This window comes from Paralichthys olivaceus, chromosome 16 (genome assembly GCF_024713975.1).
Source record: "Paralichthys olivaceus isolate ysfri-2021 chromosome 16, ASM2471397v2, whole genome shotgun sequence".
Lineage (NCBI taxonomy): Eukaryota > Metazoa > Chordata > Actinopteri > Pleuronectiformes > Paralichthyidae > Paralichthys > Paralichthys olivaceus.
This window is the reverse complement of record NC_091108.1, coordinates 16,626,743-16,653,505: the sequence shown is the minus strand read 5'-3', so window position 1 is coordinate 16,653,505 and position 26,763 is coordinate 16,626,743. Positions and strand designations below refer to the sequence as shown.

At 41.7% G+C, this 26,763-nt stretch overlaps 1 protein-coding gene across 17 annotated transcripts in view; it reads right to left on the bottom strand.

The window, feature by feature from the left end:
* The window catches only part of tnk2b (tyrosine kinase, non-receptor, 2b), a 54,772-nt gene that overhangs the window by 21,289 nt on the left and 6,720 nt on the right, over window positions 1–26,763 (bottom strand). For 4 of the 17 annotated variants that reach the window (XM_069511928.1, XM_069511938.1, XM_069511934.1 and 1 more), the window contains exons 2-4: window positions 25,331–25,523; window positions 12,926–14,586; window positions 1,949–2,126 (exon numbers count right to left, since the gene is read on the bottom strand). In XM_069511928.1, the coding sequence (XP_069368029.1) occupies window positions 1,949–2,126; window positions 12,926–13,009 (262 nt within the window). In that variant the 5' untranslated portion in view covers window positions 13,010–14,586; window positions 25,331–25,523. Of the gene's footprint in view, window positions 1–1,948; window positions 2,127–4,958; window positions 5,145–12,925; window positions 14,587–25,330; window positions 25,524–26,763 lie in introns of those variants that run through there. The other 13 variants (XM_069511935.1, XM_069511943.1, XM_069511944.1 and 10 more) reach the window with 10 other exon arrangements.

The window sequence follows — 26,763 nt, the reverse complement described above, 5'->3', positions numbered from 1 at the left end:
GCACAGACATTTAAACACTCACAACGCCACACACACACACACACACAGTGAAGACAATAGCAGCCATATTGTTGCTGTAGTTAAAAAGAACTGCAAATAAAAAGGGTAGAAGAAAAGAAGTAGAGTGTGGAGTAGAGGGATGTGAGATGTGAGTGAATGCAGGAGAAGTGGGTGTAATTAAACTCAAGCGGCTCTACAGTCGAGGGAGTCCTAAGGGTTTCAGTAACTGGATTAAGAACATTACTGCCGCCATCCTCTTCACAGACAAAAGACTGGTGTCCTATTATTGTACCTAATCACCAGTTGTGACTTTAAAACGACATTAGGGGTATCAGTGAAGGAGGATTTGCACCAGCTCTGCTATGTGTTGAGTCAAATGACAAGCTGCCATTGCTGCAGACAAACGTAGTATTTAAGGTCACATAGTGTAGATCAGTGGTCACCTTTTAAAGCACAAGATTACTTTTTAATTCCAAATGTAAGCCGAGATCTACCACCCTGATATCTTGCAAAAAACCCACTTAAGCAGGTCATATTTATTATTTTGGCAAATTCTGTTACAGGCTCAATGTACGGGCATAAATATACAAAACGAAAGGCAGTTATGCTACTTTATCTATTCAATGCACAATATTCACATTAATATCGATTCATATTGACAGCATCTGTTCAATGTGCACTATTTAGCTTCTCAGTTCAACAATATGTTTTGCAGAGGAGCTGCTACTGTAGCACAATGTTTTTGGCTTTGCATGGATTATGGCCATAAATATGACTACTGTCCTGTGTACTCAAATAAATACCAGTACTATACAGTATGAGGCCATGCATCTGCCAGAGTGCTTTTATTTTGAAACGCCTACAGAAAGTGTTTGTGACATAAATTCAACAGATTAACATTAAAATTCAGGTGAAAGATTATTGACATTTAAATGCTACATGGACGTCTGCAGCCAGTGGTCAACATGGTAACATTCTGACAAACACAGAGTTGACAGCATACTGATGTTAACAGAAATGTTAACCATGTTCATTGTCTTAGAGTAGTTGTGTCTCAATTCAGGGCTGCTTCCTTCACAAGGTGCATTTGAAGCTGCATCTGAACCAATTGCGTTACAGTAGCGCAACTATACTTTCCCTTTTTCGAAGGCTCATTCAAATGCAGCCGACAATTCCATCCCAGCGAAACAAAGGCTCCAACAAGTGGATCTAGCAATCAACAATCTAACCCAGGATTCATTGCGCTTCAGTGAGAAACCCGTTTTTTCAAAGGGACAATGCTGCTGACAAGCACCGAGACGTGCAATGCTTGAGCATGCTTCAACTTAACCAACAGCTAATCGTACAGAAACCAAGAGGGATTTAAACTTTCTCTTTGTGTCCTACGTCATCTTTGTTGCTAGGCAACAGTAATAATGAGTCTCATTTCGGTTTGGCCTTCACGGTTGACACAGCCTGTGACGGAAGCAGTCTCTGTGGGCCAGGTAGACCGCACCCTCCAAAGGATGCAACCCCTGAATTGCGACATAGTCTATGACGGAGCATGAAGATGAACGATATGACAGAAAAAATCTTGATTGCGCCCTGGTGGCTGGCTGCACTGTACATCATAATCACACCAAATAATTTTTTCCAGAAATGGTTTCTCCCATTTGAGGTATAGATCTTAACACGCTGATAAAATATTCATGTAATTTCTCAGATAATAACTGATGGATCTAGATGAGATTAAACAGGCACATTAGGGGAACTGATATCTATGAGTGTGTGAAATTTGGTGTAGCTTGATTGAATTTGAAGGGGACTGCCTTGTTGGTGTTCAGTCCAACATTATGTCTCTTCAGGATCAAGCAGAAAATACATAAAAACAAAAACATATCCCCTGCAAATGTAAAATCTCTTATATAAGTCATTAGCATGACAAAACTTGCACAATTGCACGTCTCACCTGGTCGACCCATGCCGATCTTCTCCAAGTCTTCATTCTTCACGTAGTCGAAGTGTGACAGCCGCGTGACGTTAAGGTCATCTCTGATCCGCAGTAAATACTGCTGCAACTGCACCTCCATCAGCAGCTCCAGCAGCCATTCTGTGCCCTCCTCACACTGCATGCTACTGCCGAGTTTCTGCAAAACACACCAACACACAGAAAACAGGAAACTGAGTTTAAATCATTCAACATTCATTATTCATTTGACAGTTTTTCTCAATGCTTCTTCCAGCGTCTGCAAAATACGGCCAGAGAGAAAGAAAGAAACAAACAAACCATTCTTTTCTGTAACAAAACAGAGAAAACTGAGGTCATGGCCATTGTGTGCACAGCAGTAAATGTTCACAGCGCAATGAAATACCTGCTTAGATCCTCGAACATTGACATTTACAGTTCACTATACATAAACACACCCACAAACGAGAAGGAGATAGGGTTGCCATCGCATAAACAAGGACACACAAGGCAAGGGGCCAAATATAGCATGAGCTGCATGTCAATGGGCCAACAAACAACTGCACACTATTGTACACAGATCCTGTATTACTGTGTGTGTGATTGTATTCAAAAGATGAAAAAGTTGTATTTTGGGCTTCCATGCTCCAGATAGTTCACAGACATCACATTCTCCCTGCAGACGGAGATACATGAGATGAATGATGCACATCTGGTGTCCATATACGTCAGTGAAGACAAATGAGAGGCTCCTAACCACTCTGACCACACAATATATATACTACATCCCTCCATACAACACTGAGTCAGACCATCAATCTTCAACGTCAAAACAAAACACCAGAGTTGAAAATGTCATCCATCACTGTCTGCTCAATGTAACCAGCTCATTCTTCACAGAATGCTGAGTTTAAGACCCATGACAAGAGCTCATCAGCTCTCCCATAACACCGGCTCATCGCAGTGAGCCCGTCAACCAACCTTATCAACACAGAAATGACAAACATTCCTAATCTGTTGAGATTTACTGGGAGACCTTCAGGGTGGATGCTCTGGGGCGTGGGGGTCAGTCCACCGAGCGGTAATTAGACTGCGATTGAGGAACTTCCTGTGCTGGCTGAGGCAAGGTTACATGGTCCAAAGGAAAATGTCAGAGGGGTCACAGCTTCCTCTCTGTCATTTAAACTTTTAATGGGCTTGGTTAGAGGTCACTTCCTATTGCTTAATGACTGTGACTGTGAGTTAGAGGACTTTCAAGTCAGGAATTCATAAAAAATACAGTTTGCATATGATCAATCTCTACAGACTGAATATACACATGTTTATATGTTTACCATGCCACTTCAGAATGATTGGTCCTGTACTTTCTAGATGCAAAAGTCTGACTGTGAGGACAGACTGCAGGGATCCCCAATGGTTATGCCAGATGTCTGTATCCTGATACAAATTCATAGCTAAGCCCATAAAAGTGGGTTAACTGATATGTCTTTAGAAATGTCCACACATGCAGCTTTGACTCTTCCTCTCTCTTGTCAGCAGGATGTTTTGTCCATTTGTTCCGGTTAAAAATTCTGTGAGGACTGAGAGATCATTATTTGATGTTAGCCTGGACATAAATCCTGGTGACTGTTGACAGCAGAAATGAGCAGAAATAAGAGGTACTCCCACATAGCGAGTAAATAATCTGAGGTAATATAATAACCTGTAAAAGTCCAGCTTTAGGATTGAATGCAGCTGCAGTCATTTGAATCCATCACCATATTCTGCATTTTGCTGCATCATGCCTGACCCTTACCCTGAGAAAGGCGATACTACAGTTGGTCGGGCTGGTCCAATATGTGCTAAGCTGTGCCAGAGGCTCTGCTAGCATGTGGCATGTTTACTGGATCTGTCGTTCATAATTATAAAGTGTAAAGCTCACCTTTTATCCTGATGATTTCCACTGATAACTAAAACGTTGATTTGTTGAAATGTAAAATAAATGCACAAAAATATTCATCTGTGGGTTCTGTCTATGGGGCATGAACTATTACTCCCATGATCCTCCACAGAGCAGCTCCAAGTCTGATCTTCTCTGGCAGCCAACACGTCAGTGTTATTTCACTGGACGGTGCCAAAGACGCAAGTCAGCTTCCTCTTGGGCCTTTTTCCATGACAGTGTCATAACGGGGGGGATATGGGTAAAAACTCTAAGTGCTATAGCCTTGTCTTATATGTCAGTAAACCCGCTAACTCATCCACAAAACTCATTAAGCCAGGATATTTATCTTGCTCTTGTTTGTTTTGAGAAGGGTGCTGCATCGGAATACAATGTCATACATCCATTTATAGAGCTGCTTAAGATGGTGATGGGCTCTATCTTAACTATTTGAACCAACTGACACTTTTAGAGGAGAAAAAGTGTAAAGTGTGGTTTATTGTAATATGCAAAACATCTTAAATTGTATCTTTATATTGGATAAGAAGAGGAGGATGCATACTGCAGAGGTGTGAGGTCAGCAAGAGAAATGCTATGTTCAAACTGTTAGGTGTGACTTGTTGAATGACTCTGAGGAATCCCACCAGGGCCAGAAGTTCCAAGTAGGACTTGGCTCTACCGTATCATGTTATTTCTAGAAGTTGTGGTGAGGAGCACAGTTTTTTTTTATAAAAGCAAGCATGGAGGCAAGAGGAGGAAGGAGGGATGTAGGAATTTATACGCAGAGAAACAACATGATGCCCCTGCTGAGAAATGCCTCTGGCCTGAAATCATTCCACATGGTGGTGGAGAAATGCACACACACGCACACATACACTAACAACAAGCCTCCCATAGGACAGCCTCAGTCCAGCTGGTGAGCACACACACACACACACACACACACACACACACACACACACACACACACACACACACACACACACACAAGATACAAATGTTGCATTCTAACATCTGGGAGAACCACATGATACATGTCATATTACAGAAGCATTAAACTGCGGAGCTGACAGGCGCAGCAGACATCAGACTTACTCGATATACGTGAAAGTGTGCCAGGAAGGGGAATGACTTTTTCAGCTTGTCAAAGCGCCGCATCCTGAATTCCTTCGTCTGGATGAGTGTAAGTGCAAAAAATATGTGGGTGCACGTTTTAAATGGCCAGAGGTGGCTGCTCTTCCATTAAATCATTACCAGAGCCACGGTCCTCCCACTTTAATGTTCCCAGTCTCTGAGGGAATTCTAAGAAGCGCACACGCTCTCCGGATCTAGACCCACAGCTCCAAACCCAAGAGGGGGAAGAAAAACTTCCTACAATCCTGTTCGAAAATCTACAACATTCCATGGCGGGGAAATCCTCCTGTAAGCCGCTTCTTTACCTTCAGCTCCCTCAAGAAGGCAAAGAGGCATTCATGAAGTTCTTCGGAGAACTTAAACAGCTCTGTTATATCCAAGAACAGACTGAAGAGGGATTACAAGCTGCTGTTTGTGGGAGAGAAAACCTCCAAGCTCTGCCCTCTGCCCAGTCTAGCCATGTGTCCTCCTCAGACACCAATGAGCCAGTCATCCAAACTTGCAGGACTTCACAAATAAGTCACTCCTCCCTCTCTCTCCCTCTCTCTCTCTGTGTGTCTGCCTCTCTGTCTCTGCGCGTGCAGCTTCTGTCTGTTTGCTTTTCCTTCCTTCCATCTAGCGTGGGGCTAAAAATAGGAAAGACTTCTCCCCAATTTAACAGCTTGCCAGTTGGGCAGGCAGCAGAGACGAGAGAGTCAGAGAGAGTGAGGGTCTCTGGTTTCACATTTTAACAAGATGTGTGTCTACGTGCTTTCAGAGAACAATAATACGACTTGTTTACAGCCAGCTTATATGTGCTTTCGCTGAACGTTGAGTGCTCTTTTTACTCAGTTGTTGTGTTTCTCCTGCTTTCTCCCCCATGTACCCCCTCTCCCTGCCTCCTCCTGCTGTTCTTTTTCCCTGCTCTGCTGCCCCCCCCCCCCCCTCCTGCAGGCCCTCAGACGGTCCGTGCAATGCAGAGCAGTGCGTGGTGCAGAGGACAGAGGCTTCATGGTATTCAGGCCAGAGAAGCATTTGATCCAAGGCCAAAGGGTAACATTCAACTGCAGGATGGAGAGCTTGTTTCCTGTGATGCAACGCCCGCAAACACACACGCACACAGGCACACACACACACTCCTGTCCCACTACTCTCTTTCCTCTTCTCTCAGCCTGCTGATCTTTAAATTCAGCACAGTTACGAAATTGGACCTTTTGTGCTTTTGAGTGTAAAAGGAACCACTAACATCTGATACAGCAACCTGGGGATAAATATTGTAGTATAAAATTATAATTACAATTATGAAATAAAAAAGAAATACGATATCAACAACATTTTTGTTATACACTAAAAACCAACAATATTACTCCAGGAACAAACCTATCAGCAGATTTAGTTTTTATTCTGTATTAGTAGTCGTTGCATTAGTAGTAGTAGTAGTAGTAGTAGTAGTAGTAGTAGTAGTAGTAATATATAAAGCTGCAATGACAATTCAATAAGTCAATTTGGTCAGTTGACAGAAAATGTATTACTTCAGTAAATTTTTGAGCTTAAGCACCAAACTTTCAACTCACCTGTGACTATATAAATTGTGTAGTTTTTTAAATATATATATATATTTTTTAATTTAAATTTTATCAGGCATATTGGAGTTTACTCCCTCTCTGTCTCTGTGACATCTTCTCTGTCCCGATCCTTCACTCATCATCTCTTCTCTCCTTCCTTCCCTGACTTTGGCCAACCCAACGCATTTTCTTCTTTATTTGGTTCTGCCTTTTATTTCCTGCCCCTAATCCTCCAGAAATGTTATCTCTCTCTCCCACTCCGCTGACTGAACAAACCCTCAGCTGCCTGTCAGACCCTCAGGAGTAACCATCCGCCTCTCATTCCGCCTCTCGTCACATACTATTCAGCAGATTTGGTTTTCTTTTTTCGCAGGTCTCTGCTCTCACTGCTTTACTTTGTCCTTTGACAGTCAATCGATCTACTAGTTTTTGGACTTTGACCTCTTTCTTTCCACTTTGGGTCGTTCTCTCTCTGTCTCGTTCACTGCCTCTCTCCTCTGCTTTTGATTAGGAGGTTTTCTGGAACAAGAAAAATAGATCACGGAGGGAGAGGAAAGAGAAAACAACAACAATTTGGAGGTTATGAAGTGTTTGATTAAAGACAGGAGAGCAGACTTTTCTCAACATGTGGTGCTGTGTTAATGAGTTTGTTTGTATCCATGTAAATCTATTCACAACTCAAAAAGGTACTAAATACTTCTTAATGATGTAAAAAGAAAATCAATGTATTCATGATAATCATTGTGTTATATTTGCATGGGGTCCAGTGTCAGCCAGTTTCATCACTTCTACAGAATGCAACACTAGCATGACAAATCAGGTGAGAGAGTTTCTCCGTTTCTTGCATGTTTCTGAAAATAACTCAGCAGGGGAAAAAAACAGAAAGGCAAACTCCTCTGGGAAAGGAGTCTATCACTCTTTCAGCTTGTTAGCCACAAATCCTGCTGACAATGTGTGTCAGTAAAGATATATTTTACTCAAAGGTTGATGAAGTAATTCTACACACACTAATTCTACACACACTACGTTTTTGGTTTCTTTTGCTACAATCTAACCAAGCTTCTTAATCTATCTTAAAGAAATGGTGGTGACTTTGAACCACAAACACTGACATGATCACACATGAAGCGACAAAGCTTACGAGTCTACAGATCATCTCATTTTTCGTTCACGTTTGATGAGGAATTTGTCCGTCTCTGAACCTCTGTCCATATTTATAGGTCAAGTGTGAAATCCTTCTGGACTCGTCTCATTCTCACAGACACAAAGCTGACGTCATGAATCTGGCTCAACATTTTCAAGTACATATGAAGATGGATGAATGGATTGTGACAGAACAGAACCTTTGAAAACACATATGTGCGCGCTCACACAAACACAGTCTGGAAACACAACTCCCTGAGTTATGGCATCCATGGTGTAAAAAATTCTTGAAGTCCACATGATCTGTGCTGAAAATTCTTTTATGACTATGAGTTGGCTGATGTACTTGAGAGGGAAAAGGTCGAGTAAATTTAACTTCATTACAATGAAAAATAGGGAAAGAGGTTTTTTTAAGTTTAGGATGGAACATTTCTGTAACTTAAATAAGACACACATTCCTTAAAATCAGCAGGAAGAAGCCTCTGTGTGTGTGTGTGTGTGTGTGTGTGTGTGTGTGTGTGTGTGTGTGTGTGTGTGTGTGTGTGTGTGTGTGTGTGTGTGTGTGTGTGTGTGCGTCTGCAGACTAATGGACACATCATTCCTCACATAAAGATGGTGCTCAAGAAAAGGAAGGCCTGGTAGTGACAGTAGAAGCTGCACTGTGTTTAGTGGAGAATGTGAGATGGGGGTTACTGTACTATCAGATATCTGTGTCAAATCAATGGAAAGGAATGTGTCACAGTCAGCTGCCTCTCGACAAAAGGAGATTAGACAAATACGATTAATGGTCAGTCAGCCAGGCTGCAGCTCCACCAAGACACCATGAGGTGTCACTAAATCTCATTAAGGGGAGTGGTGAGTGCTCTAACTCACAGATATTGCATCCAGAAATAGATTTGGACACTAATCAATAAGTTATTAGTCATGACTTCAAATCTCAACCTCAAATTTACCTCTGCAATTAAACTCACACACTCATTGTGAAAGTCCATTCACATGCCCCTTCAGTGTGTGTAGGCTGAGTTGTGCTGCCTTAAACCATTGTATTCCTATCACTGTATTCAATATGAACCTTGAGTTTAAATATTATTAATTGAGAACAACTGGGGACCTAGCTTCAGCTGATGTTAATGTTATCTCTTCCCTTCAGAATAATATTATCTGGCCTAACTTGTATGAATGTTTCCCCTTTGTCCTCTTTACTAAGCACACTGAGAGCACAGACTGAGTGTCCATGTACATACACAATCCTGGAAAAACTGAGACACCTATATAAGGAAATTGTGACATGTTTTACTTCTGCTAATTGATTTCTGCCTCTTCCACTCAACAACATGTTATGTAGTTGCTGTGATCAGCAAAACAAGGACATATGATCATGCAAAGATGATCAATACTTCACTTGGTTTCTATTGAAGCTCTTAATTATACTGTTTTCAAATCAGACAATTTACAGCTACCTACCTGTCTGAGCTGCGTATTCAGGCACTAACTGAGTGGAGACTAAAAGCTTCTCTGTGTGCAGACGCCTATATCAACCATCGAGAGCCTGTGTGAGGCATTTAGGGGACATCTGGAAATTGCAGCTCCAGAAATAATGGATCACAATCTCCCCGCTCTAAACAGCATTTGTCTTTTTAGACAGTGATCTTTTACCACAACAACTTTTACCTTAGGAAACACTGTGACATATAAAAATGATTTCTTGAGTAAATACCATATGTGACTCAAAGTGGGAGACTGATGTGCATGTAAATGCACTTGCAGGGCTCCAACACTTTGTCCTTTTAACTGGTGAATATGTTCATATTTAAAAGCGGGTTGTTTCTCATGGACATTGAAATCATTGTAAATAAAACTCTTGTATTTCACTGTGGCTCTTGTTCCAGATTTTCAAGGACCCTCACACTCACAGTGAGGGAGCTACTGTACGCTGCTTCTACACACTACACACACACTGTTGTGACTCACTAGCTGTATTATCATGAATTGACATCATATTAGTAGCTAGCCAGCTAATGAGATTATGAAGAACAAAGCTCCTTGTGAGGTCTGCATTAAGTCTGAGTACTGTAACACACTCACATGAATGAAGCGTGATTCTGTAACACGATGCTCACTGTGCACAGACGCAGGCACGCAGAGGCATGCACTCACTTCGGCTGGATTCATACTGACGTACGATGTTGGGATTTAAGATAGCTTAGTGGATGTGGGTAAACACACGTTCAGAGTATTTCTAAAATAACTTGCAACCATTTTGTGGGAAAACATTTATCTGTGGTTTGGTGTTGGATGCCAAAAACTGGAAAAGCAGAGTGAAGTAATAGAACAAGCATGATTAATCCCTATTACAACTCTGCAAGCAAAACATCTATACACACACGCACACACGCTGCCTCTGACGGAGGCCTGCATGCACAGACAGACAGAGCTGCGTCATTTGTGATCTCACAGATAATAACCCTCTGCCAGAGTCTGGTGTTCATGTTTTCCTAAATCCCTCCATCATGCAGCACCTCATCACTCACAGAGTAAGGAGAGGAGAGGCGTTATGTGACGGTGGGCGTCCACACGAAGGAGAACTGACTGTGAGAATGAATGGGGCACTGGTTACAAACAGGCTGCCTCCAGGCCAGAGCTGAGCATGTGTGTCGCCTTTTGTCAACACAGGTTGTTTTGGTGCCTTGACTTAATATGCATAATGCCAGGGAACCAAAACAACCCCCACCAACACTTGCTAGTGTCGTCTGCACCCTGGAAACCCAGCCAACCTAAGCCCCTGATCCCCTAAAGCTGGTTAAAGAGGGGAAAGGAGGGCGTTAGTGAAAAATGTCGGTCAAATGTCACGATTGACCTCCCGCACACATTCGACAGCATGTGGACCAAAAATCTAGGACAACATGTGCCACAATAAGATAACGGAGAGTAATTATTCTCACCATATCTTCCGTTTGAAAATAAATATATAGCAGATGCTCAGTAATACTTCTGTACTAGGCGTTGAACAACAGGAGCAAGGCTTGCTCACTAATCCCCTCATGCTCTATAGTGAAAAACAGAGCAAAGGTAAGTTTGCTCTCATAATTTATAAGGTATTTTAGGCAGTTTTTCACAAGAATAAAACTGACTTCTCTCTATTTGATTTCCTTGGTCCGTTCACACGTCTTCCTCTCTGATGGACATGAAGTGGACGTATGCAGTGTGTGGGTCGTGTGTGTAGATGAGAAAACTGCTGTGTTCAGCACAAGGCTGCAGCTGTAGAAAGAGACTCAGATTCAGTAACCAGGACAGCTGCAGCATCCATCGGCTTAACTCCACTGAACTAGCACACAGACTCTAAACAGCACACAGTCCACATTCATGACATTAAAACTGGTGCACAGATCAACACATTCATCCAACGATTGGATTTTTTTATACCGGGTTAACCCGCGCACGGTCACGCAGGACTGGAGGCTATGGCAGTGCACACTGGGTCGGAGGAGGACGGGTCAAATCAAATACATTTTCCCTCCAAAATTTTAAAAATCATATACAATTAATGCACATTTAAGAAACACTTGACATATTATTGTTCTTTAAAATGGCTACAGACTGTGACTTAACATACTCACACACAAGTACGGAAACTTTGTGACCAAAGCTACTTAAAATTGAAGATACCTTTGGAAGACTTGCACACTGATACCGATATATCTGCAGAACATTGATATCAGATAAAATATTGGTTTGTCTTATTTATCAGTCTAACTTTATTTTGCATTATTGTGGACACTTCTTTATGGAATAATGACAAAGTTACGCAAAATGGCATAAGACACACCCTAATAGTACAGTGTGTACTGAAGTTTATGGTTTAAATGTTGGTATATATCATTCTGTTTCTTTGCCACATTTCCTGTCTGCCTTTCTACACTATGCAACTAAATAAAGATTTAAAGAGGCAAAATCATCCTTGTAACAATGGCCTCACCCAAACCAACATAAGAGCTCGGCCTGTCAGAGGTGGGAGGGAATGAAATGTCATTCGTTGCCACTGTTTCTATTGGGCAGCACTTCATCAGTCACCTCATAATTTTGTATTTAATAACACGGCACACACTGGGACCAGCCTTGTGTGGGTGAGAAGGGCTGGGTAGGGTGTCACTGGATTTGTGGTGGTGTTGACATACAAGTGTCAAAGTGTTAGTTCTGTGTGACAGATGAATGAGTCAAATGAGACAAACCAGGAGGTATTTTTTACCGAGGGATCTGACTTGCAGTGCATTATAGCTCTCAGATTTTCATGTGTTTCAATAAGCCATGGGTGTGTGACAGTAAGTCAGCTTGCACAGCACAAGGACGCGAACATCCATCCTTCTATCTTTATATTTCTTATCCTTTGAGGGTCGCAGGGGGAGCGGGAAACAGCTGACGGTGGGCGAGAGGCAGGGTTAACCTTGGACAGGCAGGCATCATATCACAGGGCCAACATACAGAGGCTCATTCTTACATTCAGACCTATGGACAATTTAGAGTATCATATTAATTTAACCCTGAATCTGCATGTCTTTGGACTGTGGGAGGAAGCTGGAGTACCCAGAGAAAACCGAAGACACAGAGCGTGCAAACTCCACAAACAAAGACACCAGCCGAACTGGGATTCGAACCAGGAACCCTTTTGCTGTAAGATGACAGTGCTTCCCACAATGAAGCATGAAGCAGCTAAATGGAATTTAGCCAATATTACTTTTTCGTTATTTAAATGAAACATAAAATACTTATTTCAGCCAAATTTATATAAATACATTTCCTGAAAATAATACAGGACATCCCTGCATGATTCTTAGTTACATGCTAAACAATCTCACCACAGTAAATACACACACTGTGCCACTGACTGCACAGTAAAAGTCACATCACCAGAAAACAGCTACCTGGGAAAATTAACCAAATGTTTCTTTCTATGTGGGTAATGACAGGAACACACAGGAACACACACATCTTTATATACAGTCTATGGAACACACACACACATGTTGCACATCCAAATTCACATCTGCAAGCACAACAAATATGCATACTATTATCCATGTTAAAGATCAACTTATGTGAGAACCATAATCACCGGGAGACAACCACAATAGAATTACTAACACCTGCTGAATTGTCTGCTCACTCTTTATCTGTCAGCCATGTTTGTCTCATGCAGTGTGACAGGAATACTACAGTGTAATCAAGAGAACTGCAGAAGTCTACCTCGTCATCATCGCTGGGCACGCGTTGGTAGTCAGGCTCTGAGGTGTCCTGCAGCCTCTGGTATTCCGCCGTCTCCCCCATCATGGGGCTCCACCACCCGGCTGGTATTTCCCCGGGGCTACGTGTCCTCAAAGTGCTCAGATAGCCACAGCTTCACTCTGGGAGCAGCTCACGCACTTACTCAGCCAGTCGGTCAGTCAGCCTGCCTCGAGGTCCACACTGTCATTAGGATGACAAGAACAGTGATCTGCATGTCATTCACAGTGCAGGGTTACGTTATTTCAGATGCTGGACACCTCCCGATACGCCCACCTTCATTGTCGTCCTCATTTAGGCTGAGTCAGCATATGAAGAAAATGGCCGGACAATGAATTCCTCAATTTCACACAGTCAGAACAGGGTTGTGTTCACTGACTGACCAGGTGATCAGATTTTACAGATGACTCCCTGCAAACAATGATTCTTCGTGCAGCAAGAACATAATCCTTATTTTTGCATTGATGTGTGCTGGATTCTTCCTCCTCTGTTGAAAGATGTAGAAGAAGATGAGGAAGTAGTGTGTGTCCCTTTCACATGGTTTCAATCTTCAGAGACAGCTTCCAAAGGTACACAATGGATCATTCAAAAAATAATTTATTGATCGTTATTGTCCCATGAGGCGAGGAAATCCCTCGTGGGTCCTTAGTGCTGCTGCAGTCAGGATGGAGCGTTGGGATGATGCAGACAAGGTGTGGCGCTTGAAGGTGACAAATCTGTCAGGTTCGATTTCAGTCGCCCCATCTAATGCCACGATAATGACCTCTACCCTCAATCTCTCTTTCTCTATACCTCACTCTACACCTCGCTCATCTCTGTTGTCTCTCTCTCGCCTTAGTGCTGACGCATGCTCCTCATATCTAGCGATGCCCCTCTCTCTCTCGTTTCTATTTCAGTGGCCCAGGCATCACTCCAACCGGCTCACCTCCTCTCACTTCACGTCAGGAGTGCAATATCAGAGCAGCAAAGAGGAGAGATTGTCCAGGAGTTATTTCATCCTTCCTTTGTGTGCTTCCATTTTTTCTCCCACAGATCTTGAGCAGCTGTCCGGTCCAACAGGCAGGGCAGCGATGACGATCACGTCTACAGTCTGAGAGGATTTTTAACGCTGCTTTGTCCTAAATGGACTTCCTGGTTGCTCAGTCGATGCCTAATCCCTCGCTGTTGTTGTTATTGTTTTTCCCCCCTCCTCTCCACTTTTCAGTCCTTCACCCTCTAACCCGCTCTCTGCAGCCCTCCACTCATTTTATTTCCATTTCAGCCCCAGCTCAGTGATTCGGTGAATGATCGCCTCCTCTATCACCGTGGCAACATCAACCAATCCCACCTCCTCCCTGCTCTCCTGTGTCCTGTAGTGACGGCGCTCCAGTCAGCAGCGGTCCTGATAGAAGCAGCCAATGACGGCGATGCAGGCCGACAAGGGAGGAAGGGGGAGGAAGGGGGAGGAGAGACGAGGGCCAGAGGCAGGGGAGCCCTAATGAGGAGAGTTAATCTTCCCTCTGAGAGGGAGAAAAACACGGCCATGCTGCTTTGTGTCTGTGTGTGTGAAAGTGTGAGTGTGTCAAAAGCACCTCTCCACTATAGGGAGGGTATCCAGGCCATCTGGATCCTTGCTGGGAGGACATCTGGATGGAGGGGAAAACAGAATAAAAGAATAATGTGTGCGTGAGTGTGTGAGTGTGAGTGTGTGTGTGTGTGTGTGTGTGTGTGTGTGTGTGTGTGTGTGTGTGTGTCTCTCTCCTGGTCTTTCCCAAGCTGTTGTGCAATTACAGCACCATTGCATTCAGAGCACTGATGCCAGGGCTTTGACACATCTAAATGACAGCAGTATAAAATAATGGTTTTATGTTGACTAATGCACCTCTTTTCCATCCTTCTGACTCACTCCTTATTCTACCCTCTTTTCTATCCTTAACACTTTCTTTCTTCTGTTTCTTGAGATTCTCCTCTGTTCTCCACCACCCCTCTTCTCTCCCTCTCTCTGAGTCTAATCAAGTCCTGCTGATGTCCTCAGGCCAGTTATTCGCTGCCCGCTGAGCAACATTCTTTTTTTTTTTGCTCTCATTCCTCTGCACTGTTGTTGACTCTGCTCCTCTGGAGACCCGGCTCTCACACATGTGAGCGGCACGCAATGTCGCATCTCAAAAAACGCAAATATGCGCACACATCTGGCTCCCACATGACAAACAAATAGTCCTACAAAAATGAAACAAACTGTTTGTGCCCAGACACTATACATAACACAGAGACTCACATGCATGAGCCCTTCTACCGCTCTTTTCCCTGCATGCCTTTGGATGTATACTTTTGAGGGGACTTTGTGTCTGGGGTTTGTTATTGTGCTGACTCTAAAATGACTCATTTTAGAGTCCGTTTTATCGTGCATCGTTTGTTCTGCGGTGTACAGGGGGTAAGGGGTCTAATTAATGTATGGCATGTTAGAAATTTTGGTCAGCTGTCGACAGCCTCTTGCACAGTTGAAGCAGACTCATGAGTCAATTCCCCTGAAATCAGCACCTTTTCCTTTACTGTGTCTGCGTGAAATGGCAAAACACAGAAGTAGGAACTGTAGTTTATGGCTGGAACCAATTGTGGAGCAAGAAAAAAGGAGATTGAAGGGTTCTTACAGTAAAGTGATCAGAGCGTAGCTATACAATTTAAAATAGAATAGCCTCAAACATAGTTTGCCTACTTTCTGCAAAATAACCAAACCAAAATGACAACATCTACCAAGCCATCAGCTATATGCTGACGGGTTCATTATTTTTGGATGTCTCAGTACACAATCATCGAAGCAGTATGTTTGTTTCTTCTTAGCATTGTTAGCCAACAAATTTCAGCTTCTTCATCTTAAAGAAAAACTTTTGAACTGGTCTGGAGGAGCCAATGCAGTCTGGGTGTGTCACTCAAACTGACCGTACAGTGTGGACACATAAACTGTGAGATTTGGCTCGTACAGTGGGAACTGAATGGACAGCCAGTCAATATCACTGTCATCATCTCTCTCTATCCTAGCAGTGTCTGCCTCCCTGTGCTATTTGTGGATGATCCATTGTTTGCATCTCTTTGTAAATGATATAATGAATGAAACAGGGACACATCACACTGAACTGTCAGTAACATGCTTATTAACATCCGCTCTTTCAATGAGAACTGTCATCCCACTCTATGACAGATGACTTTGTTTGATACACATACAGAGGCAATGCAGCTGAGAATCCTGTTCATATTAAAGAGCAACCCATATGAAAAAGATAACACTGTCCTGTTATTAGATGCCTCTGTGAGCGAGTTCAGTTTGAGATGAGACGTGACACAAAGCTGCTTTGGACACTTAACCAAACATTTACAGAAGGGGACATAATGTGATGTGTTGGCCAATGTAAGCAGTGGCTGAGCTGTGGTGTCATGTGGGATCACTGCTGCTCATCCCCTGATCAAGTTTACACGCTCAGTTACAGATGGCATTACACTAAAGGAGAATATCATCAAACTGACCATGTGACAATTATTTCATTAACTGAGTCAAAGGAAGTGTGTTGACATGTTCCTCAGTGAGATTACAAGACTTTGTAAACCTACATAACAAACTAACTCTTGTTTGTGCCATATATCTCACCTGATGGGAAGTATTTTTACATTTACCCTGCATGTTGTACAGTGCAAACGCACATCCAGTGGTTTTCTTCAGGACTGAAGATTGAAATTAAACCAGAAATTCTGATTTATGTGCTGATGTGTTCATCATTTTGATATTCATCATCATGCTGGAAAAAAATAAGCATTTTGAAGCAACATAAGATTTCCATATTCGTATTTTCAGTACATACACAGGTTGGATTACATGAAGAATGTTCAAAGATTCTATATAAAACAATAAAACTACATGCTATGAGCCGTTTCTTAGGTTGCTTTCAATTTATTTCTCCTTTATACAATAATGTGTCACTAAATTGTATTTCATCAGACTCAACATTTGTAGTTTTTATGAAGCACTTTGTAACTTATTGTATTTTTGTTTAAATCTCCTAAAAAAAACTTTTCCAGAGTTGGTGATGATTTGGAAAACATTTGACAAATTCTCTTCCAGAAACCTGGAAAAATCCCTTTAATATCTAAATACTTGACTGTGACCTTTGACCCCAGGGGCTTTGTCAGCCATCTTATGTCAGGGGGAAGGTAAAGCCGAGTCTGTTAAAACATGTAAACGCCTTCTTCTTCCCCATGATGGAGAGCATAAAGAAGCAGAGCAGACAGGCTGTGGGTGTAAACGGCATATGTTCCCAGCCCAAACACCACAGGCTGTTCTGACCCTCCCTCTAAGAGACCGATCAGAGTCCTTGAAGACTGAAAGCACCGACTCCTGGGTCTGTGCCGTCTCTTTACGACTGTTGGTGGGTAGACTCTGGGGGCAGCACTAAGCTTTTGAACAGGAGTGGGACAAAAATCCCTGATGTCTGCGACCGATGTGGGGTTCATCTGGTGGAAATATAATCAGGGTAGTAACTAGACAGTGCAGCAAAAGGTTGGCTCTGTGGAAATTATTACGTTTTCTTTGGAACTTTATCATATTGAAGTGATCCTATATGTGATATCTGTATTAACAAGAAGATTCTGACAGTCTAAAGGCAAAAATGCTCAGATTACTGATTGATTGATTGAATTTATTATCCCAGAGGGGCAATTTGTTGTACTAGAGGCCAAATTAATGTGATCAACTAAAATACTAATGTTAGTAATTATCATTAATGAAAATTTCCATCCATTTATTATCTATACTGCTTGACACAATCCCAGGAACTAAAAATCTTATTATTAGAATAGAAAATGTGATTTACACAGAACATACTGGTTTCCAAATGAAGTTCCCATGTGCGTATCTAATATACTGCACACGTGAAATCCAGCTACTTAAAACTGCAGTTCAGCACAGTATAGGGAACTTACAAGAGGGAACCTTCAAAAAAACTTTTCAAAAAAAATATTTAAAGGTCTAGTGTGTAAGATTTAGGTGAAAGGGAACTATTGGCAGAAATGTAATGTAGAATAATCCTCATGATGTTTTCACTAGTTCGTTTCATCTAAAAATGTATGAATTGTAGTTTTCTTGTAGTTTTAATTAATTAATTTTTGCCATGTTTTTTACATTAGTCCAGACTGGACAAACTAAATAACTATTGAGTTTTTATGAAAACTGAAGCTACCACTGGTTTTTTTCTTCATGTTTGGAAGGGGAGGGTAGAGGGGGTAATCAGCTGCAACATGCATCAACAGTAGATATCACAAAATTCTACACACTGTACCTTTAAGCTGTTTTTAACCAATGTCAAAATGTCTCTAGTTTCCCAATTAACCATCCATTAATTAACCAAGAAAGTCACATCTTATTCACATCCATGTGTTCATAACTTTTCAAAAACTGATGAATTCTTGGACAACTGGACTCTTTTAAAACCACATCAAGCTGCAGACACATTTACTTCACAACCTCATCCCCCTCTATAACCCTGTCGTAACAAATCAAGTGCCAAACCAGAAACCACCATGTACACACACTTTGAACACAAACTCTTTTGTTTTAACAAAGATTTCATAAGTAAAGTAAAACGTGCAATTGTAATTACAACAGATTCTTACAGTTTGATATGTTTTATATGAAACTTGCTATGGTTAAAAAATGTGTTTTTCCTAAGACAGCAAATGAATCCTCTGTACAACAATTTGGGCGTGTGACACTAAAAAAAATATTTTTCCTGAAAGGCCACGGCAGCAACACCTACTCACAGTTTCTGGTCAGAGATCAAATGATGTTGACTTAAGTGATGACTTCATCTGAAGCTGAAAAACACCACATGATTCAACACTCGTACTATATGAAAAGAGTTCAGATTGACCAATGAGCTCAACCGCTGAGCTGAGTCAGTGCTCCTGAGAAAGTGTTGACATATACGTAGCCGGCCGGTGAGGAAGCTGATGTAGCTGTGGTCAGGGTGTGGACCGTGGAGAAATGGTACAGTAGTAGTGCAGTAATTTTTTTGTCTGTTAGCAGGATTACAAGAAAAAAAGTACTATAACTATGTTTTTAAAGTTGGTGGAAGGGTGGGGTATGGGCCAAGCAACAAAAAAAACAAAGCATGTATAAGCCTTATAAGAACTGTATAAAACAATATAAAAGTAGATTTTAACTGCGCACATAAAGATCTGTGCTTTTTACATAAATGACATTGTCCATTTATCTTTGTATTCAAGTGGAATTAACTGCATAAAGAAACGTGACCATGCTACATGTGAAGTTTTTGTGTATTCACATGGTGTCTGGATTATCAGAATTCTCAGCTAAGAAAATTGACGCAAACACTCCCTCAAGTCGGAACACAGAAAGTCTGCGAAAACCTTGGTGGACGAGTTGCTGACATAAGCACTTATAACCATTTTTAGAGTCAGCTCTAAAATACTAGCTTTTAATATAAAGTCGTTAAATGTTGCACTTTGCAAACCGTCTCTCACAACACCTAAAACCACTTTTTAGCCAGTACAAATGTTTTTAAGGTGAATCAAAGATTTGGATGCCTGTGCGTCACACCTGATCCTTTTTCTTTGCTCTTCGCTATCGTGCAAATATCAGAAAGATGTGTCAAAACATAAACATATTGAAGTCAGAACAACAACTCAGGAATAAAGAAATGGGACCTTCTGAATAACACACGAATGCTCAGGAATATGCAGTGTGTGTATGTTATTCTGACTATAGTTTCCAGTGGTCACCTTTTCATCAACAACACAACAGCTTGAAGTTAAAACTCTAAACTAAATGAAAAGGGATTTGTTGAATGTGGTCCAGCACGCTCAGTCAGGATCAATCAGAGTTTGGCAAAGAGTCAAACCTCCCACTGATTTCCATTCACTGTTGAACACGCAATATTTCCTACGTCAGAAGGAATATTATCCTCGGCTAATCCTCTCTCATCACCTCTTTCCTGGAAAGATTTCCACTTCTCTTCAATCAGAGGGGGACAGACATGTTCAATAAATCCACTGTGGACAAAGTTGTGTGATAAATAAAATAAGAAAAGTGTGAGCTTTGAGAGGATGTGACAGAATGAGAGATAGATATACCTCCATGCTTAACAGTCCTCTGCTCTCATGCTGTCTTTCTAGGAAGAGCTGCATGGGCACGTGATTGAGTGTTGGCTTTCCCTCGTCCCTGCAGGCTAAACAGGTGAGATTTAAGAGGGTGATCTAAAGCCTGTGGGGGCAAAACCAGGCCAGACCCGAACAGGATTAGGGGACAGGAGGACGGGATGAGGGTCCCACTGTCTCACTTAATCTGTGTGTGCGTTTGTGCCAAGGTCACAGGTGATAAGGTATGCAAATCATCAGGAGCTCAAGCTCTCTGGGTTACTGCCATCTGGACGCATGGTCATACACCATGCCAACAGCTTTTCATCAATCTGTGTGTGTGTGCATCTGTGCGTGTGTGTGCGTGCGTGCGTGTGTGTGTTGACATTGAACTGACACTGAACATACTAACTCATTCTCACCTTCAGCTCACATGCCAACCCTGTACTGGAATCAGTGTACCTTCCATTCAAACTGCATTGCTATCTATAGCCATGTTCATAATAATGCAATATTAATGTTTCAGTGGAATTATGTTGTGATAAATGAAACGTTTGTGTGATCACTTAATAGAATTCTGACTTCAGACAGTAACTGATTCATTTTTCCATTTGATTAATTAATTTGCAAACATTTAAATACTTTTACCAATAACTGGATAACTATTCTAGCCATGCTGTCAACCAGCACTAATTGGGGCAGCTGTAGCTCAGGAGGAGGTAGAGCGGGCTGTCCACTTACTAGAAGGTTGGCAGTTCGAACCCAGTCACCCCCATTCTGTGTGCTAAAGTGTCCTTGGGCAAGATACTGAAGCTCAAATTGCCTCTGACAACTGTGCCAACTTTGCTGAGTGAGTGACAGACAAATTGCTACACACAGATGCACAGTATGAATGTGTGTGTGTGAATGGGTGAATGGCAAAACTGAACTGTACAGAGCTCTGGGTGGTCGTTCATACTAGAAAAGCTTTATATAAATACAGAGGATTTGTTCAGTAACTTCAAACAGCATCAAAACAGACAAACATGTCAAACACCTTGCAAACATTAAACTATTTTAACAGAGCAAGAGAAAAAACTATTGCATTTCACTAAAAAGCTCATAAGTTTACAGCCACAGTTTTAAATGAATTTATACATGATGATTGACTGACTGCCATTATCATTACTCCATCTGACCACATGAGGGCAGCCTGAAGTAATGAGAAGAAAATTAATTTAAAAGTGTTCCTGTTTAAGGAGACAGACAGGATTATTTATCATGAATTTAAAACTTAATTGTGCTGCTTTAACAACAAGAGCAAAAAAAAAAAATTTCTCATGTTGTCATAGCAAGTGAACGATGTGTCAAACAGCAGACCACAAGATAAACATACACCGGAAGCAAGCTACACACAACACTGTGTTTGAGATCAGCAGCCGGAGTTGATGGAGTAGAAACCATTGTAACTTAACAGCATGCCACAACATGACTGAAGGCCACAGCTTCATGTGATGCCAGGTGAGATGTCACCAATTTCCTGTCTGAAGTTTCCAGGCACAGGATCTCTTCTATTTTTTGAAAAAAAACAAAGCTCCTCCCCAGGACTGATAATGTTGTGCATGAGATCATTGTTCTGTGCCGGCTTAATGATTTCTACCAACACCCCCCCTTGCAAAACAGAGATGCTTAAAAACATTACACCAATTGTAATACAAATACCAATTACATACTCTCTCATCAAACTAGAGCATAAAAACAAAATCAACCTGCCATTGTAAAATATCAATTTAAAACATGTAAGTCTTCACTTAAGATCATAAAGACTTTTTTAGAATTGTATGCTCCTTATTCTGGTCACTTTATCTGCTTTAACTAGGACACAGTATGTGTGGGCGGGCAAGTATGTGTGTATTTGTGTGCGTGGTAACATGGGCTCTGCAGTATACACTGGCACCCTGCGGGTGTCAAGTGTTAATATGTAAGCTGCTCTTCCGGTCCTCTCTACCCAGGAGTGTGACTGAGATAAGACGGAAAACAACACATTGTGGCCCTCTGTGTGTGTGTGTGTGTGTGTGTGTGTGTGTGTGTGTGTGTGTGTGTGTGTGTGTGTGTGTGTGTGTGTGTGTGTGTGGTGTGTGTGTCTGTGTGTGTGTGTGTGTGTGTGTGTGTGTGTGTGTGTGTGTGTGTGTGTGTGTGTGTGTGTTGGCTATAATAACAAAACTAACTGAGGCAAGAAGCATGAGCTTGCTACACCATCCCAAAGAAAATGTAATTCAATTTAACTGAGAGTAAAAGTTGCTCAAGTAAACAATACAGCTTAGATCAACTTGCTGAGTTAATGGTTGCTTTATTTACAATAACATAGGGTTGGGCAACATGATGATATGAAGAGATGACATTAACTTCTCATCATTTCATCAGAAATGTTGCATATGATTTATATTACATGGTTTATATATTGAAGCAATTTAACATTTATTCTCTATGGTTTATGTCATTATATATTGTCTCAGTGTAAAATAAATATGACAATTTGTTAAGAGTTTATCTTCAAAGCTTTTGAAGTAAACAATGTGCTTGATCGAGGAACAAATTAAAATATGTATTTTTTCAGTATCAACATATTTTCAATAGTCATATGGATATTCAATGGTGTGTGGCTTTGCTCAAAGCTAGAGAGCTGACAGTAAACTAGGAATTACATAAATATGGATGTTTGACATATTATTGACCGCTCTTTATTAATCCTGTCCCATTTAAAGCTCCTAATTTAGAAAAATCCTCGCTCCACCACTGACAGTATAGATCATTACGTGTTTTGATGTTTTGAAACCACATGGTGAGACACAAAGTTTAGAGTAGACCGTGTTTATAAGACTGATCACAGGTACATAGTGGTCAATATGCAATAACAAACAAATTGGGAGCTCTAGTCTGTGGTCGTTAGCTACAAGTGGGACAAGGTGATCTATTACAGGGTCAGTGAATCTGGAGACCTAATGCGTTAACAAACCAGCCAGCATACAATACACCCAGGAGCGACAGTCTGAGGGAGGTGGTGGTAATGCAATACATGGGTGAAAGTACAGAACCCAAAAAAGGAGTAAAAAATAAATAAATCAGCAGCTTAAAGTGAAAGGAGAGAAAAAGACAGTGAGGTGTGTGACAACTGATGGAGGAGTAAGCAGGAGCAATGGGGTGGGGGTTATGGTGTGAGAGCCGGATGCAAGTTCAGGGTTAAAATAACACTGTCCCCTCTCACACTCACACACACACAAGCTCCCAGAGGCTCCCTTTCCTCCTCGTTCTCCTCTGTCAGTCTGCCCCCCCCCCCAAGGCCCTCCAAGCATTTGGAGACGCTCTCCACAAAAAGCACAGTCACTGCTCACCGCTGCTATTCTAGGAGCTTCCTCTCTGCTTCCCAACTCCCTTCTAGTCCCCTCTGCTCCATCCTCGTACTTTCTCTAGTCCACCTGTGTTCTCACAAACATCACTGTTTATCTAAACTCTGTGGAACAAGTAACTCAATCATGCTTGGAGCGTGAATTATACTTCTACCATGAGGTCAAAACAGCCTGTGAAAATGTTTAACTAAGCTGTTTAATCTTTATTTCAAAATATTAACGTCTCTACCTGGAATCTTCAGTGTTCTATTTTTTATGTTTGTTTGCGTGTGATTGACTGTGGTGCACATGTTGCGGTGCAGCATGCAATCAAATGTTTCTGTTATCTTAAACCTTTTAAAATGTTACTTTTAAATAATTCACAAATCAAGAAGAAAAGGTAGAAGACAGGACAGTGACATTAGAATACACCAGAAGAAACAGGCTTTTTGTCATGACCCCCTGGTTTTTTTTAATTCTATAAACATGCCTCGTTTTTTTTTTGCTCTATGCACTTCAGGAACTATATGTACCTCTTGAGTGAATAGACTTTTCATCACATTAAATGTCTCAATCAGACCTTTGTTTTGAGTTGAGTCTATTTTGACCTGATCTTAAATGCACTGAGAGATAAACATCTTTAACACTCCTCCTGCTCCAATTATAGATCCATTTACTGAGCTAAACGCTGATGGTCTGTCGCTGATAAGTAAACAACCTGCCCGGTAGCAACACTTGTTCATTCACATGGTGTCTCACAAAACAAAAGCATATATAAACTGTTGATGAGTGCGCCCAGTCACACAAAGGCGTGCTGGCACGGTTCCTACATTCACAGGCACACATACTGTATACACTCACTCAAACTGTTCCTCTCGCTTTCTCAGCTCTCAGACACAGACCACATTATCTGCAGACACCTGTTAGGGAGTGTATGGCTGGCCAGCATCCTGTTTGTGTCTGCAGAGGTTTCTCTTTAAGCTCAACTGTGACACTCACTTCCTCCTCCTCTACCCCACACAAAAAAAAAAGTTTGACTGTTCCCCTCGAATAGGAAATAAATAAATCACAACACGTCCCTTTTGGATTCACAAACAGGCTGTTGATCAGCATCGACCTACTGTGGTTTTTTACTTTCCATGATTTTCTGCCATTCTGTCTTGCACACATGCATGAAAAACCAACATGACATCATCCCCAGTGTTTGCTCCTCCGCACTTCAAAAGGTGAATAGTCTCCATTCAGACACACTGTGAGCTGGTCTGAGGCCCTTCCTGCTCCGAGGAAAGCACAGTCAATGTTTGGCATGATCTCATGTCTGCATAGCTCTCTCATTTACACACACACCCACACACCTTAGCACCTTATGTTAACCATCACAAATAAATGCTTAAACCCAACCTTTAACCAAACACTAAATAATCAAGCCTCAAAGAGCAGCACATAATCTACAACACAAGCCTCTATGGTTTGTGTATTCAGGTTCATGTCCTCACAGGGCTATAAAACAATCACACACACACACACACACACACACACACACACACACACACACACACACACACACACACACACACACACACACACACACACACAGACACACACACACACACACACACAGTGAGAGAGACACCAAGACAGGATAGCAAACAGACGGTATGGCAGATAATATTTCAGATACACAACCAAACTTGTGTGAGTGTTTAAAGAGTGGGCTGACGAAGTTTAACAAAAACCTGCACAGCACACAGTCACACCCAGCTGCTGTGAACTCACTGTGCTGTTGTCTGGAACACTGAATGTATGAGCATGTACACGCACATCCACAAACACATATACAATACACATAAGCATAATTGTCTTGTAATATTTGAGCCATAGAAACCTGTTTCTCTCTCCTGGTCTGAGTCCAGCCTCTGCTCCGACACTGTAGATGCTGCTCTCAGGTTGATGACAGAAAGCCAACCACGAGCAGATGAGACCCAGAGTCCATGGCACTGCAGGATCAGCACACACTTACATGGTTTCATCTCCATCCATTGGTCAACACAAACCCAGGTGTATGCTGCAGGAGATCCCTGAAACAAAGAAATGTTTGAAATTTAGCTGCTACCACCACAAAAGAAGATCCAAAAACCCTTGAATTCCAATCATTAAACATTAAAGGGTTTGTAAAAATATCCTGGAAAATTGATATGTCTACTGTGTTGTGTGGGCAGCACTAATGGCTCTTGAAGAAAGCCCTTTGAATGAAAACTTCACAGTCGACCACTACCAAACATTTCCTCCTGTACAAAGGAGGCAACCTTCTCCATTTCTGTGTGGTTCTGATATTTGTGATAATATGGTGATGATGCAACAAAAGTATTATTAGTTATTTGTGAAACTTAAGTACAACTTAACAAGATGCTCCAAGTTCCTTATTTTAACGTAAGTGACAGATGGATCTTCTGGTACCCCTCTCTAAAATTGCACAAAGCCTAAGATAACGACTCTGACAAATTTATGACTTTATTTTTGTAAATTTACAACTTTTTCTTGTAATATTATGACTTTGTTCTCGAAATCTTAGGGGTTTTTACCCTTTAAGTGGCCCCTTTTTTAGTTTAAAAAAAGTTTGCAAAAAAATCCTCATGCACGCATCATCTTTGTTCAACTTCCTTCTTATTTCAAAGCAATTGAAACTTAATATCTACTGCGGGGATGTTCTGCTTCACCACCAACCGCCTTCCACCCACTCACAGACACATGACCTAACACAGCGCTGCCAACACCTGAGTTCACCACAGAGATGAGTAACTCTCCCATGATAAAAACAACTGCAACACTTCAACAATTGTGGTCGGATGATTTTGATATTTTGGATTAATTCATAAATATCTGATAGAAAACGTAGCTGAAAAGAACTTGAAACTCTGATTGACTTGAACCTGCTGCATCTAGAACCCACATGAAGCTGCCACCGGATGTTAGATGTGAATTGACTTGACATTTTTCCAAGCCAGGTCTGGGGGCTGGGGTAGGAATGCCTGAGGGGCCCTAGCTGTGCAGGAGAGGGCAGTATGAATGAATCAATGTGATTCACACAGACACACAGGGACACAGTCCACCCACCACCTAGTAAAGTAGCTGACTGGAGCCTACAGTGTCAGAGGAGAAGTTCACAACACGGAGAAAACCCGAGCTATTCTTCCACCCTGCACACGCTCCACAAACGACTCCTTTGTCTGGGAGAAAATAGATGTATCTGAACAGTGTGACATGACCACGCTGCAGTAACACACTGATCATGTACAAACTGATGAGCTGTAAACAAAT